The sequence below is a fragment of the Phycodurus eques genome, chromosome 10, assembly GCF_024500275.1.
Source record: "Phycodurus eques isolate BA_2022a chromosome 10, UOR_Pequ_1.1, whole genome shotgun sequence".
Classification (NCBI taxonomy): Eukaryota; Metazoa; Chordata; class Actinopteri; order Syngnathiformes; family Syngnathidae; genus Phycodurus; species Phycodurus eques.
In genome coordinates this window covers 9,546,018-9,562,115 of record NC_084534.1, presented here as the reverse complement: position 1 = coordinate 9,562,115, position 16,098 = coordinate 9,546,018, and the positions used below count along the sequence as shown (strand labels likewise).

Genomic DNA, 16,098 nt, shown 5'->3' with positions numbered 1-16,098 from the left:
TTCGCAGCCCCTTCGACACGTCACCCTCCCCTGTCCTCTTCTCCAGCGTCTGTCCTCTGTCCAGCTTTGTGATGCTAAGCTAAAGTGAGCTAAACTAAGCAGTGTGCACACATTGGCTCAGAATGCACTCCTTCTATTTCCAAAACACACACAAACACCAATGCTAGGCTGCTGTCCGTCTCTGTCTCGCTAACTGAACCCCGCTGTCTCCAGTCTCACAGGCACCCACATGCACCCGCCCACCTCCCCTCTTGTTCTCTCTCTTTCCGTCTCACCCTCCCCTTCTCTTGGTTGTTCACCCCCATTATTTCTTCTGTTTGGCTCTCACCCCTCTTTCTCTTCTACGGAATCGCTTCTCCTGAGATTACACACGAACACATGCCTCCCAACAACGGACAACAAACATCCCTAACCAGCTGGTCAGCTCCTGAAGACTGAGCCATGATAAGCTGCAGGTTGTAATACAGAGTGGCACTGTACAAGTACTGTATATTGTAAACGGAAATAAATCTGCTAGATAAATGGTATATAAGTGATATATCACCAGAAGGTAACAAACTCACCGGACAGATTAAGTAAATTTACACAATCTCATACTGTAAGATCCAAGCATTGTATCAAACGAATGTCATTGTCTAAGAGGTGGTATTTATAATACATTAACAATATTTATTGTTTTAGTTAGCAGTACAATAGTGTATAATTGTACTGCATCATGCTGAGAGTTGTTTCTTCCATTATGCCCTACAGATTGTTGCTAAAGAAGGTAGCCAATATTATAGAATAAGTACCTAAGAACAAATATATCGTTTAATTCCTTAATTACTATTTCACTGAGAGATTGTATACATAGAAAATTACAGAGTTCCACATAACCCAAAAGATTACATAGCTACCTAATGCCATATTTTTACTCAGATTGCAAAATACAAAGTGACCTTTTAATTATAATGAACCTTTGAGCCCTAAGTTCAGCTCCTATCACATTCACGAGAGATGATCTTCGCGGCGTTTGACGCGCAGAAACAATTTTTGTCGGCTGCGGGGCGGGCGACACAGAGGTGCTGCACGGGGCAATTCGTCGGTCATGTGATGCAATGCGGGTGTTGTCGGCCGCGCAACCGCGGGAGTATAAAGAGGCCAGAACAGCAACAACACCTTGGCAATGCTTGGAAGATGATACCACTTTAGATGCAGCTAGTCCATTTGCTATAAGATACTGTGACATAACCAGTATAGAACTCTATAATTTTTCTGTGTATTTTACCTCAGTGGCGGCACAGTGGACGACTGGTTAGAGCGTCAGCCTCACAGTTCTGAGGACCCGGGTTCAATCCCCAACCCGCCTGTGTGGAGTTTGCATGTTCTCCCCGTGCCTGCGTGGGTTTTCTCCGGGCACTCCGGTTTCCTCCCACATTCCAAAAACATGCATAAATTGGGGAATCTAAATTGCCCGTAGGTGTGGATGTGAGTGCGAATGGTTGTTTGCTTGTATGTGCCCTGCGATTGGCTGGCAACCAGTTCAGGGTGTACCCTGCCTCCTGCCCGATGATAGCTGGGATAGGCTCCAGCACGCCCGCGACCCTAGTGAGGAGAAGCGGCTCAGAAAATGGATGGATGGATTTTACCTCAGTGCTGTAGTTCATATGACTTTTTGTAAGGGAGTCACAATTTCTTATGCAACAGTACCAGTTCATAATGTACATTGTGTCAAGTGATGATGCTCAGTTAATTCAATTTCAAAAGCCAGGGAAGCTCTGTAGAAAAGGAACCCTTTTCACATCGACACACAGACTGACCTTGAGCACCACAAATAAGATAGCACATTTAGAGCTATTGTTTTTATTGGTGTAACTGTGCAAGGCATGACTTGCTCAAAATGTCTGTTGTACACTTACACAGCAGTACAGATTGAGTGGCTCTCTCTCTCTCTCTCTCTCTCTCTCTCTCTCACACACACACACACACACACACACACACACGCGCGAGTGATTGCATGGGTGTGGGTGGGTGGTGCTGTTGGGGACTATGGCTATAGGGGTGCTGATCATTCATTCTGTTTTGGTGAATTTTATGCAATTTGACTGAAGGTGTTAGCTTCAAAGGAACTCCCCCGACTAGCATACGGCTCTTATTGTCAGAACCAGCATGTGCAGATATCCCATTCAAATGGAATCATATGGCGATGGGTAGTGTTCCATGGCCAATGGTTGATCCACAATGGATAGGTGTAGGCACCAAATGTAATTTAAGCTCCAATATTTTAGAAGCGCTAGTGCTGTAAACTTTTCCAGCGGAGTAGTCTAGTCAACCCAAATGTGTTCTATCGGGTAGAGGGCAGGACTCTGTGCAGGCCAGTCAAGTTTATCCATACCAAATTCTCTCATGCATGTCTTTATGGACCTTGCTATGTGCACTGGTGCACAGACATGTTGGAACAGGAAGTGGTAATCCTCAAACTGTTTGACTGTCCAAAATCTCTTGGTATGGTAAATGTTTCTTTCACTGGAGCTCAGGGCCTAATATTTGGGACATCTCCAACTTTGTGGGAACAGTTTGGAGATGGCCCCTTCCTGTTCCAACATGACTGTGCATCAGTGCACAAATCAAGGTTCATAAATACATGGATGAACTTGACTGGCCTGCACAATCCTGACCTTAGTATGCTTTTGGATGAATTAGAGCGGCGACTGAGAGCCAGGCCTTCTCGTCCAACATCAGTGTGTAACCTCACAAGTGCGCTTCAGGAAAGATTGATATAAATTCCCATAAACACACTCCTAAACCTTATAGAAAACCTTCCCAGAAAAGTTTAAGCTGTTATAACTGCAAACAGTGCACCGATGTCATATCAAACCCTATGGATTAAGAATGGGATGTCAGTTAAATTCATATCTGAGTCAAGGTAGGTGAGTGAATACTTTTGGCAATAGAGTGTATATTAAGCCTGTTTTCTCTTCTGTTTTGATCCTTAATTCTATCCGAACACCACAGTCATTGAAAAAGTGGAAGATCTCTTTTGTTCAGGTGACACAATGGGATTGAATCAGTGGGTGTGACTCTCGGCAGGCACAAAAATGGTACACCACCAGCTTGCTGATGCTCACACAGCTAAGTTAAGGTGTTTATCTTGGCTTCACTAGCTCACTAAAGCCATCATGCTATTGGGGTGTGTGAGAGTGTTGTTGCAGCTCTCCATCTGTCTCTCCGCCTTCATCTCCCCTTTACTGCCCCCCTTCGCTCACCCGAAGTCCACCCAACCCCCATCTCCATCCTTGCGGCTTCAGCCTCCACCTCCCTCCTAGCTGTCCTCTTAGCCTATATACGGGCCACCCCATCGTCTGTGCTGCTAGCGCCACGATACCTCGCTTAGTGCAAGCAGCCCAGTGTCCGCAAACATCCCTCATTTAAGAAGATCAAGGCACCAGCATCTCTTCAACCAGAGATCCTAACTCCTTTTTTCTGGTTCAACTATAACTTGACAACTGGCAAGCAAAAACTAGTTTAAAGAAAAAAAAAACACCCCAAGGGAGAGGGAGGACAAGAAGAACTGGTGTCATGAGTTTGGGGTCAGTGTCAACAATGGGAGCATCACAGAGGGTGTGGAGAGCCGACAAAGATAATGGATATGCTGAATGTGCATTTGGATTGACCACAAGGGATGGTTGCCTTGGATAATGGGGGAGGGTGACAGAACAGTGGCTTTTATGTTATGGAAACAATTGGGCTGAGTAAATTCCAGTAGCTGTCAGTTATCTAGTTGGACTACTTTTTAACTTCATCGCATGAAAGTTATTCTTTCCTTTAAATGTGTGTGCGTTTTTTTTTTTATCTGAGTAAATTTATACATCTATCCATTTTCTTACCGCTTATCCTCACTAGGGTCGTGGGCTGCTGGAGCCTATCCCACCTATAAATATGCTTTATGCTATTGCCCTTAGTTGTTAAACTGACTTCTGTTTTAAGCAGAAGTTAAACAGCCCAATAGGTAGCACTAATAATGTATGCCAAGGGATTTTGGCCATATTTTCCTCCTCTGTATTCAAGTATTGTCAGTTTTCTCAAGTTCCATCCTCGTATCCATGGCAGGTCGTGGGGGAGAACGGGCTGCTGAGTCCCATAGGCTCAAAGGCACACTACAGTTCGGCCCATAGTCTATCACAGACGCCAGTATGTTTCCTTCCAGCCTGTCACGTTCTGATGGGGTCCCTGACATTTCTCCCGTTCTGATCAAGGTCTGACACATTTTTCACATTCTGATCAAGTCTTTCATCAGATGAAACATGGACGCCAGGCAGCTTTGGAGCATTTTTGTGACCACAGCAGACTCGAATGAAGCTCCCCTGCCCGGCTCACCTTTATTCCCCCTCTTCGCGATCGCGCACACCGTGTCAGAACTTATAGAATGCAATGTGTCGTACTGGACCAAGCCCGTAAACTGGCACACACTGGAGCTTGTTGTGATTGATCGGGAAAAATGTATCCTATGTATCCACCATATATCCTAGCTTGCTGTGAGAATTGTGACAAAACGCACACGATGATACAATTAAATCTGTTTGTAGTCATTTTTTTATATTGCAGATACGTAATGTGGGACGAAGTGGTACACCGAGAGCAGTACAGTCATGGGGTGAATCCAGACTGACATTCCTAGATAATGTACAAGTCAATGTACTAGGGCTGTGCTATATCATACCAAGCATGATACTACCAATAATATTGTTGACATGATACCAAAATGCTGTATTGAGCTATTGACAATACATATTCGGGTACAGCCATGTTAATTACAGCGCCTAGCATCCTCTAATGTGAGGCTTAAAAGTAAAAACTTGAACTTTAAGACAATTTTGGAAAAAGTAAAGAGTAAATAACTGATGTTGGTGCGTATTGTTGTGCTTCCACAATAAGGCGCAAATCCCCTAACTGTTCAAACACACATTTTGTTCAGCAAAGTATACTGCTAAAAAGTAGAGGGAACACATAATTCACCAATCGAAACATTTTCTGTTCTTGTGTAGTACGTTTGTGACTGTGAATAGCGCCAGCACAGATCACATTTTTGTTTTTTTTATTTTGCAGCTTTTTTGAGACGGCAAACCTCCACAGATAAACATCTTAATGGGGTTTCTCCACCTGCGCAATGTGTACTAATCACCAACAGATGCCCATCTGACATATGTCCACATTGACCTCTCACAACTATTAACAGCAGTGCCATCACATTTAAGAGCTAACACAGCATAAATTAACAGATGCTTTCCTTCTTATTTCGATTTCTGACCTTGTGTAAAGCCTATAAGCAATAAGTTATTACACTAGGACATGTAGTCTCAGTACTAATAGTGCAAAAGATGGGAAAATGCAAATGTTTTCTGGCAAGACAATTGCATGCCACCAAAGCAACATGGCCCAGGAAACATCTTTACACTTTGGTTTAAGCTAACACCAGGGTTTTTATGAGAGGGCCATAGAACAGTCAGTCATTAAAATGGCCATTGCAGCAAGACCCCCACCCGCCACCAGCAGTGTCTGCCTGACATATGGCAGAGGAGGTAATGCAGATAAAGTCTCCTAACCAAGCCAGCAAAAAAACATTTAGTCATTTACGTGGTGGGCTGTGAATAAACATCAGAAAGCCAGCAGATGAGAAACATTTAGGACAAAACAAAGGTTTAATAATAAGAAGAATGAAAAATATATGCTGTTTTTCAACTTTAAAGGCATACATCAATAAAAAATAGCTTTGTAAATAGTTGTGGTCAAGTTTGCATGTTATTAATTGTATTTATGTATCACCAGTCTTCTATTCTCAATGTAATACTTTCCCTTTTGAATCACAGCTAGGACAAGTCACTTCATAAATCTTGAAGTTCCTCTCCTCTGTGAATGTAAGAGTGTGTAGTCAGTGTGAAGAATAAGATGAAAGTACAAGAGCAAGGTGTGAGGTGATCACAGACTCACAAGGCACGGCGTGGCGGTAGAGGTTGTCTCGGATAATCTGCTGCAGTTCATGATCAGGCGAAGATTTCTGGAAGCGCTGGCTAAGATAGTGTTTCAGGTCCTTGTTCAGCTTACTTCCTGTCATTGTGGACACAAACAGGAAAACATGTGGTAATGATATCAAAACAAATCCCCCAAATAATAGATCACTGTTAAAGTTAGGGTTTGATCTTGGCTGCTAAATAAGTTTATATTAGAGTGGTAAACGTGCATTGTACACTTGCCATTGCCACTTAAGGGAGGGAGCTGGTTTAAGAAACATCCTCTGCAGCTTTCCATGTAGCCAGAACTCTTACTGATAGCATTACAGCTAGTACTGTGACTCAGTCATCCTAGTGATGGACCATCCGGACCCCAAAAACACAGCCTACTGAATAGTGAGAATGTGCATGTAGAGTGTGTTTGTTTGTTTCTGTTTTTTTGTCTGCCCATTACATTGAATGTCCACATTTCCAAGTCCATGCTAAACGTGAGAAAGACAAAACAACAACTAAAAACGACTTCCATAATAGAATTGACATGGAAATGACACACATTTATATGATGTACCAAATTATGAAGTCAGTGGCTTCAAATAAATACCCACATCATAGCCTTTTTCATACAAATATGTTTGTCATCTTTGCATTGCTGCTGAGGCCATCTTTGGTTGTCCTGGGCAAACAGCTAGTTATAAAGGGCCTGGATTCTGTTTCCATGGAAACTGTGTATGTGCTTGTGTGTTTAATAACATGATTGATATTGTAAGCATAGTTCAGTGGAGTGTTAGGCACTGGTTAGAAGAGTAGCTGTAGGTTTATAGAATCTAATACAGTTGAATTTGCATGTATATCTTACAGGCTTGATATTTTACTGATCCTAGCCTCATATGTTATGTAAATTATATGTACATTTGAATTTGTATGTTTTATAAGACAATAAAAGGAAGCCATAATCAATTTAATTCATTCTTTCAGTTTCAAATTCAGCTCTTTGGAGGAAAGGTTGATCTCCACCCCACAGCATAAGCGACTCCTGAGAGGAATCCCTGCTCCTGGCGCTGTCCCATCCAGACAAATCGCAGTGTTGTAATCCTCACCACAGGTCACAGGCATGCGCTCAGGCCAACTGAGAGCGTGTAACACACACTGCAGCATGCTCTTGTAGACACCAGTTACTGGAGAGCGATGGCTATTAAACCACCAATAAAATATGGGTATGTGGCCCAAACTGAATGTGAGGAATCTGTAACATGACAAAATGCAAGCTCTCTGTACTTAGAAAGGCACATAGCGCAAAAGAACATTGGTCATGGTCTTATGAGCACATTGTGCCTTATTCTTTTGAACTACTTCTACTGAAATGGTACAAGCAATACGGACAGACAACCCAATCATATTTTATAAGTAGATTCTCCAAAACTCATAAAAAGCAATATAAAATTTCAAATACCCATAAGCTGCACAAAAATCATCTTGCAAGACTTACACTTACTGTATGTTGTGAGATTTAAAGGCAGGTATCTAAAGGATCAGACATCAGACTCTTTTGCTCATTCACTTATGTCGGGACCAAAAGGAACACTGGACCGCCTCTGAGTGTTAATTTTCCATTTTGGGATTATTTAGTGGTTTAAAACCAGTGGAATAAAATATTAATTCTTGGATTTAAGATAACGAGACCATTTTCCCGCTTTGCATTGTCCAACACCCATTCTCTTAAATCCCTGTAACGAATGTTTCAAATGTTATGTGATTGTTGAGAACACTATTTTCAATGTGGCATTTGTGTGGAGTGAAACATTTCATCTGGTTCACTTGACAACAGATTCGACATCAGACATTCAAGTTCGCAGAAATACAGTCACTAGTGGCGTTCATGTAAAGTTCTTCAAATATTAACTCCCAGTCAAGTCCGGTAACGATTGTGGTTCATGAACCTGCATCTGCAGCGGTGTTCCGTCGCCTGTGGGTGTTGCGAGCACACCCTCCATTGTCCGGCTTGACTCGCCACGTGGCGCGGTACACAGCGGGGTGGAGACGCCTTTGTTGGTGAAATCCTCCGGGCTGGCTGGTGGTGGAAGTTAATTAATTTAGCGTTCTAGTGCGAACTAGGTATCTTTGTTCTCCGCTTTGATGCTCCGGGTGCTGGTAATTCACTTGGCGTCGGCGTGCAAAATCAAATGTCTGTGGCTTGCTTTTGATGAACCCGGCTTGTGATTCACTTAGCCTCTGTATGTGAAGTTGAGTCTCGCCACTCCGTCGTTGTCTATCTCTGCGGGAAGAGCGGCGGCCACCGGAGACAGGGGTGCTGGGTGTCACCTTTTCATGGCGTGTCCGCTACAAAGACTTATTACATTGTGTAACTTTTTATACTTTTATGATATGATATGATTTATGATGCAGACTGTGACTTAGGGACGCAATTTCAATTATTTTCTGTGGGAAAAAGATTACAATCTTTGTAAAATGAACAAATTGATCGTCATGCAGGGTAGCACATTGCAATAGTGGCTAGCATGTCTGCCTCACAGTTCTGAGGCTTCCACTTAGGGTAACTGAAAATATTTATTAGGTGTGAGTGTTAATGGTCATTTGTCTATATGGGCATTGTGATTCAATGGCGACCAGTCAAGGCTGTAAACCACCTTACGCCGGAAGACCTCCAATAGATTGCAGTCGATTTGACTGGAAATTATGTGAATTGTCAGCCAACTTTCCTTTTTTATACAATTAGGAGTTCTTGTTAAAATTAACTAAGCTTACAAATGTGGGTGTTAGAAAGAAACAAACAAACTACCACTCACTAGTCATTGCCTATTCTGTTAGGGATATCTGCAACCAATTTTAAGACTGGGGGTGAGGGGTCACAACTTAACTGTCTTTTCTTTGTGCTTCTTCAAACAGTGGAATCATTCACATCATTTGATGTGATGTCACTGTGGTGTGATGTTACTAACACAACATAATTTGGATTTAATTTCAGTTGGTTGGCTTCAAATTTAGATTAACCAGAAAGATTAATGCTGCACTCAGTTCTGTAGCATCAATCTTCATTTTCTGTTGTCCTAAATACAACAATCCAACAACAATCTGTATTGTACATTCAAGAGGGTCAAAAAGTTCATGGCTCATGTCCTCCTAAGCCTTTAAGACAACTAGTCAGATGATTCAAATAACTGGCAAGTATGTTAAGGCTGTAAGCCCATTAACTACAACTACTACTCCAACAATTACTGTACTACAACAACACCAACAGTATGTACCTTGGTATGATTTGGTACAGTAAGGAACCTGCTAACCTGTTACTAGATAAAGGGAAAGTGCACAAAATATATGCAACATAGGTAACTTTTATTTGCTCTCATATTGTCAAACATAAAGCCAACATTTTGTAATCTAATTGTAAATTGACTCATTTATTCCCATCTATATTCATTTTAGCCGCAATATGTAACTGCCTGTTTAATGCTAACCAATTCCAGGTGCAATTTTAAATAATGCCCAGGTTTATTTTAACTAGATTGAAGTAGCCAAGCAGTGGGACCTGGCTGGGAGAACATTTGGCGGGCCTAAAAACCCATCCACCCATTTCCTTTTGTTCAATGATAATTATATAAGATGTCTTTCAAACGCTGCACACCTGTTATATATTTTCCATAAAATTTGGGGAGGGGGTTTATAATCTATGAGAGGTTAAGTGAAAGTGGGACAGAGTTCGCCACAGAGAACAGAACAGCCAGTCAGGGAAAACATGAGCGCATTTTTTGACAAAGATCAAATTTGAAATGCCAAGACCCAAAACTAACTGCCAAAACTACCAAGACCACTTCTCGTATGACCTCACACTCATCAAGCCAAGGCCAGACATGGTACAAGGCAGACCTTCATTGTAACTGATCACACTTAAGGAAATGGTGATACCAGCCAAACCATTCACTGGAAGTTGAGATCCGTATTCACACCAATGGGGGGGAAGGAGGAAAATAGATAAACTTAAATGAAACTATCTGTCGATCGTGGGGATGGGTGGAAACCAAGGGTTTGAATGATTTCTTCGGATTTGGAAAAGGCAGTAAAAATCACTTTTGCATTGCACCAAACAAGTAAGTAATTATAGTATGAACACAATCTTTAATTTGTTTTAGCAGCAATTTCTGCAGCTACATCTTGATATTTTTTTTGTATGAAAGCCCCTGAGGCTGTTGGTGAAATATGAAATGCAATTTTATATTCTATAGAGATGAGAACGTTGATTCAAGAAAAATAGTTAAAAACCTTTTAACACCATGAATATTTCCACAGATTCTGTCACGAGATCAAATGAGCTTTAAATAGACAAAAGGGTGCGCTTAATTTATGAGGCACACCATCATATACACATGGAAAAATTTTGGAAATCCCTCTGTTAACGGGAACAAAAAAAAACATGATCACTCATTAACTCGAAACTGACAAAAGTTGTAATAAAGATTTACCGAATATTAACCAATGAAATTCAGGCAGTTTTAGTTTTGTGATCAAACAGAATTATCTTCAAAAGTAACAAATGAAAATGGCCTGGACAAAAATGATGGTACCCTTCCAGGATCCATCTAATACTGCGAACATTCACAGTCTGCAGAAAAAAAAGCCCCCAATAAAAGACTCAATAATAGTTTTAGGCTTGTTTTCTGATGACACAATTGATTTTGTCTTTTGTTTTTGTTTTTGATTTTTAAACCTGTCCTGTTCAGCTCCATGGGCATGCAGAATGCTGCTGTGCAACAGGGGAGTTTGAAATACTCCCTCTGCTCATTTTAAATTTTTTTAATTATTCTGATGTTTACTGAAAATGCACCCAGAGAGAAAAGGGTTTTAGGGGACAGACAGAGGGACAGAACAGAGAAGGGCAATATGGGTGTGAACCACAGCAGAACAATAGTTTGACAGTCTAGATATTTGACCACAAGTAACATTACAAAAGTCAAATTGTGTTCTTATTTGTGGATGGGTGGGAACAGCCGGTGAGGACATGCAACAACTAACCAATAGGACAAGATGAGAGAGGACAGAAAAGAGCAGGACAGGAAGGGGGAAATGAGCAAAGCAGTGCTACTGATGAGTGGTGTGGTGGGATGTTTTTATAGTGTCTAAACACCCGCAAGAACCTGTGAGTTGATATCTTAATATAACCTCTGTTATTATTAGTGGTCCCAGCATAAGCAATAGCGTGTCTATGGAACGTATGCATGAATTAACACAATATCACATGCATGTTAGTCAACTGGTGTCCGGAGTTGCTGAGCCGGCACATAAGGAAGGGGGAGCAAAGCCAGCGAGACCATCCCATGGGGGACCCAGCCAGGTGGACACCACCCACTCGCCAGGACCCAGCGAAGTGCCCCCACCAGTCCCAAAGGGAGGGGCAAGGGTACCGGACCACCAACCCCCACGCACAATTCAGCCCCAACCACCCCACCACCCACTACACCCCCACCTAGCGCGACCAAACGCTGCCACCCCGGGAGAGCATCGGGGCTCCAACCACCAACAGGGCCCAACGCAGGAACCAGCGGCCACCCAACAAAGGTCACAGCCCGCCAAAAGCGAGCCCATGTCAATTGCCTGCCGCTAGCAATGACGGGCGAGGGCGCCAGGAGAGGGGAGACGAAGGCAGGGACCCAAGGGGGTGTGGTGGTGGGGACCCCCATCTCCCCGCAGCCCAACAACCAAAGGGGTGGGGGCAGGCCCCAGGAGTCAAGCCAAGAGAATTGTGAATACCCACCCTATTAGTATGGTTACCAGGACTCACTGGCAACCATTATCCATGTACCGTGAACATGTGTGGAGGGGTGTTATGCAATAAAATTGGGGTGATTGCTGGGGCGAGACAGTCACGGGGCAATGATGACACGCAACTGTCGCCCCCACCCAGGCCAACCAGCTCCTCAAAGGATGTGCGAATGTATGTGGTGCATTAAAAATCCACGGGAGAAAGGCATGGCGGGCCAGAGAGCAGGCCGAAGTGCCGGAACACATGGCAGAGTGTCCTCCCCAGCCAGACACTGCCCTCCCCCCACTGAAGGGTGTATGATGCATTATACATCAAATCAAACATATTTGATTTTCAGAGAGATTTTGGCCAGCCCATTTTTAGGTTGAAAGTTCGAAACCTGTGTCCTTGACAGTGGCGAAGTTGCTTGATAATTGATGAATATAAGACAATGTTGGCTTTAGAACAGATAAATACAGTATAAAGAAAATGCTGGCTCCGGTTGCACAAAATCTTTGAAATTGCCACAAACACGTCATGATGAAACCTACGTGAGGGGCCATATTTACTTCCATAAACACAGCACCTCGTGTTTGCACACATGCGCATTGTGACGTCCTGTTTTGTGCGCATGCGTGTGACGTCACAGACTCATTCAGTCCGGAGTGGAAGTCGCATTTGTTTTTGTTTTCCCTGTGTTCCATGTTTTTCATCTTGTGTGCTCATTTAGTTATTGTGTCCACCTGTTATCATCAATCTTCTACCTTGTGTCGACCAAACAGCTCCATCCAGCCACTCGTGTCTTGTCCCGGTTTTCCTCGTTGGCTCGTCAATTTGTGTGTATTTAGTTCCCTGGTTTCTTTCAGTCCTTGTCGGTTCATTGTCATTGTCAGTGTCAAATGTCATTGTCACTGTCAGTGTCACGTCGTAGTCGCCAATAGTTTCACTAGTCTTCTTTCCAGTTTTAGGTTTACTCAAGTGTTTCTTTGATGATCAGTTTTGGGACTTTGTTTAGTTAGATTTTTCCATGGTCCTTGTTTTCGGAAATTAAAACATTTTTTGAGACTCCTACACTCTTGCCTTGCCTCCCTGCTTCCCTGCACTTGGGTCCTCCACGTTTTGCCTTGCCTTCAAAAACCCATAACATGACAGAATGAACTGACCACACAAGGACCCAGCGGGAAGCACACGGCGTTACCCTGCACGCCACCAGTCTGCCTCCCAGTGCCCTCAGTCTGCCGACCATACCTACCCTCCTCCAGTAAACCGTTCGTTCTTCTCCGTTCTTTTCACCAGTGTCCCCCCATTGTCCTAGCTTTTCACCATGCCCTACCATTTTACCTCCACATTTTTTTAGATTCTGATTTTTCCGATTGTGAAGATGACCCCGATTTAGTTAACCTACTTTCTGTTTCTGTCTCCGACACAGATTTGCATTTTTCTGGTTCCTTTCCTAGTTTTTCTCATCCTAGTCAGTTTTTGCCACATTTTCCCTTTTCCAAGTCCTTTCCCTCTGACCTTTGGGCCATCTATCCGGGACTGCCGCGTGGTGGCCAACAGATGTGCCCAACTAAACGTAAAATTTTCTGTCATCGTCTATGTTTTGGTTTGGATTGTGTTTGGTTTGGTTGTCCCATGTTTTTCATGTCTTGTGTTCTCATTTAGTTATTGTGTCCACCTGTTCTCAACCTTCTACCTTGTGTCGACCAATCAGCTCCCTCCAGTCACGAGTGTCTTGTCCAGGTGTTCCTCGTTGTCTCGCCAATTCGTGTGTATTTAGTTCCCTGCTTTCTTTCAGTCCTTGTCGGTTCATTGTCATTGTCATTGTCAAATGTCATTGTCACTTTCTGTGTCATGTCGTCGTCCTCAGCAGTTTCACTAGTCAGGTCTTGTTTCCAGTTGTAGGTTTATTCAAGTGTTTCTTTGTTACTTTAGCAGTTTTAGAACTTTAGTTAGATTTTTCCACGGTTCTTTTTTTACTTCGTTTTTGGAATCAAATATAATTTTTGGGACTCCTGCCTTGCCTCCCTGCATTTGGGTCCACTACGTTTTGTATTGCCTTCAACGCCTTAAAAACCCCAACGTGACAATAACCACTGCTTAACTTAAACATAAGCATATTCTACACTTGAAGAGATAAAATAAAAATTAGAAACCATGAACAATAATCTCCATAAATAAATACAAATTATACTTTTAAAGTGCAAAATAACAATTGAAGTTCAATTCACTATTTTTTTTTTTTACTATCAAGATAAGGTGGGAACATTTGCTTTCTCCACAGGTTCGGCAATACACTTGAACTTCTTGATGCAACTGAGGTTTAGTTTTATTGACAATTGCTGTTCCTGTTGTGCATATCTTGGCCTCTGAGGGGCAGTGTAATACACGCAATGAGATACACACTTGCAGTAACAAAGAAAGTAGAAGTGACGATCGAATATTATTAACTCTTTTTTCACAGTTTGATGAATATATGCCAGAGAGTATTGTTATATTGCCTGTTTGTATGCGTTTATACAGACTTTGTGTACCAATATTATTTTGAGAGATTTTAGTGCCGTTTAGTTCAATGCCAATTTGTTCACTCATCCGTGATATTTTTCATTCATTGTGTTACATTTGAGCTAGCAATTTTTGTGAACAAAAATGAAGAAAGAAACAAAGTTTGTGATGTATTTGAACATTCAATAGGTGTAATTATTTTGTTATGCGAGTTTAGTTTTACAGTGAACTTCAACTGGAGTGTCAATAAACGACTTTAAGCAAGCAACATTCACTCTCACCCCTTGCTACTATGTTGGCACCTTAGCAAGCTGTTGTGATCACGTATGATCTGCATGCCTCCGGGTGCTGCTGGATAGAAGAGCTGGAGCAGAGTATGGAATTGACTGCTTGTATAAGAGTGGTATAATGAAAGATTTTAGATCCAGTCCAATCTAATCCGATACTCGTTTTTTTGCTGACATCAGACCGATTTCGACCTCAAAGATCAGATCAGGACACCCCTAAATTAACACAGCCGTTCAAACCCTTTTGTGAAATTAAAGGCTTTTTGTACGGTCTGGGGCTTGGCATGAGCAAAGCTTGGAACGAGGACAGCTGGCGACCAGCACCATATTCTACCATATAAATCAATGACAGCGTAATAAATTACATACATTATATAATACAGCAATTTTTGCATATTAAACTCGCGACTGAACATAATTTTGGGGAGCTGTTGTGTTGATGTGTGTGTGCAACGGAAGACGATAAAATATAAGGTACTGTATAATACCAACTTGAACAAAGCGGTTTGAAAATATTTTAGAATTTTTTTTTTTCTGAAAAGTTGTCATTTTGGAGGTGTGAGAATTCTGCCCAACAACATCAATGTATAAAACATGAGTCAATACTGCCACTTTATAGTATAGTACATTCGTTTGTCTGCACCAACTACGCAGGGAATTTGGTCTACAGTTTGTCGATGACGTCGAGATTGTCGATGAAAAAGGGTCGTTCCCGGTCTAATAAGTTATTTACCTATTGCTTCAAAACAGATTATTAGGGATGTCCCAATCAAATGTTTTGCACCCGAGTCAGAGTCTTTCATTTCAAGTTCCTAAATAATATTATTAAAAAATAGAAACAAAAACAAATATTTAGCATTTAGCAAATCATTTTGGTAATCCTAATTGACCTAAAACAGTAACGTTTTCGTCTGATTTTATGTCAGACAGTCAGGGGGGGAAATGATTGTATCTGCTGTTCCTGCTGTGCATGTCTTGGCCTCTTAGGGGGAGTATGTGTTACGACGAAGTTTGTGTACAAATATTCATTATTTTAAGGTAAACCCCCCCCCCCCCCCCCCCCCCCCCATCAGTGATCTAATGCTAAATGTAGCTAGCCCATTAATTTGGTTTCCCATTGACTGTTAGCATTAAGCTAGCAATTTTTAAAACAATCGTGTCTTGTATTTAAATATGCAATGTGTGTAATTATTTTTGTTGCATGCTTAGTTTTACAGTAAACTACACCTGGGGTGTCATTAAATAGTTTAAAGCACACAGGGAAGGCAGAGACTGTGTGTGTGTGTGTGTGTGTGTGTGTGTGTGTGTGTGTATGTGTGTGTGTGTGCGTGTGTGTGTGTGTCACACATAAACAGACACACACACACACACACAGACACACACACACACACAACCACAGTCTCTGCCTTCCCTGTGTGTGTTTCTTCCAGACACTTACTACAACTAAAAATACCCCGGAATGTTACATTGTTTAATTATTATTATTTTTTTTTTAAAGTGATTACTGTTCTATTTAGCAAGATCATTGTGCATTTGGATTATGTTATCACTTTGTGACATTTAGAAT

At 42.0% G+C, this 16,098-nt stretch overlaps 1 protein-coding gene across 3 annotated transcripts in view; it reads right to left on the bottom strand.

Annotated features, from left to right (window-relative positions):
* LOC133409151 (membrane-associated guanylate kinase, WW and PDZ domain-containing protein 1-like) overlaps positions 1-16,098 on the bottom strand; it is a 152,463-nt gene that overhangs the window by 73,649 nt on the left and 62,716 nt on the right. For all 3 annotated transcript variants that reach the window (XM_061688766.1, XM_061688767.1, XM_061688768.1), the window contains exon 2: positions 5,968-6,084. In XM_061688766.1, the coding sequence (XP_061544750.1) occupies positions 5,968-6,084 (117 nt within the window). The remainder of the gene's footprint in view (positions 1-5,967; positions 6,085-16,098) is intronic.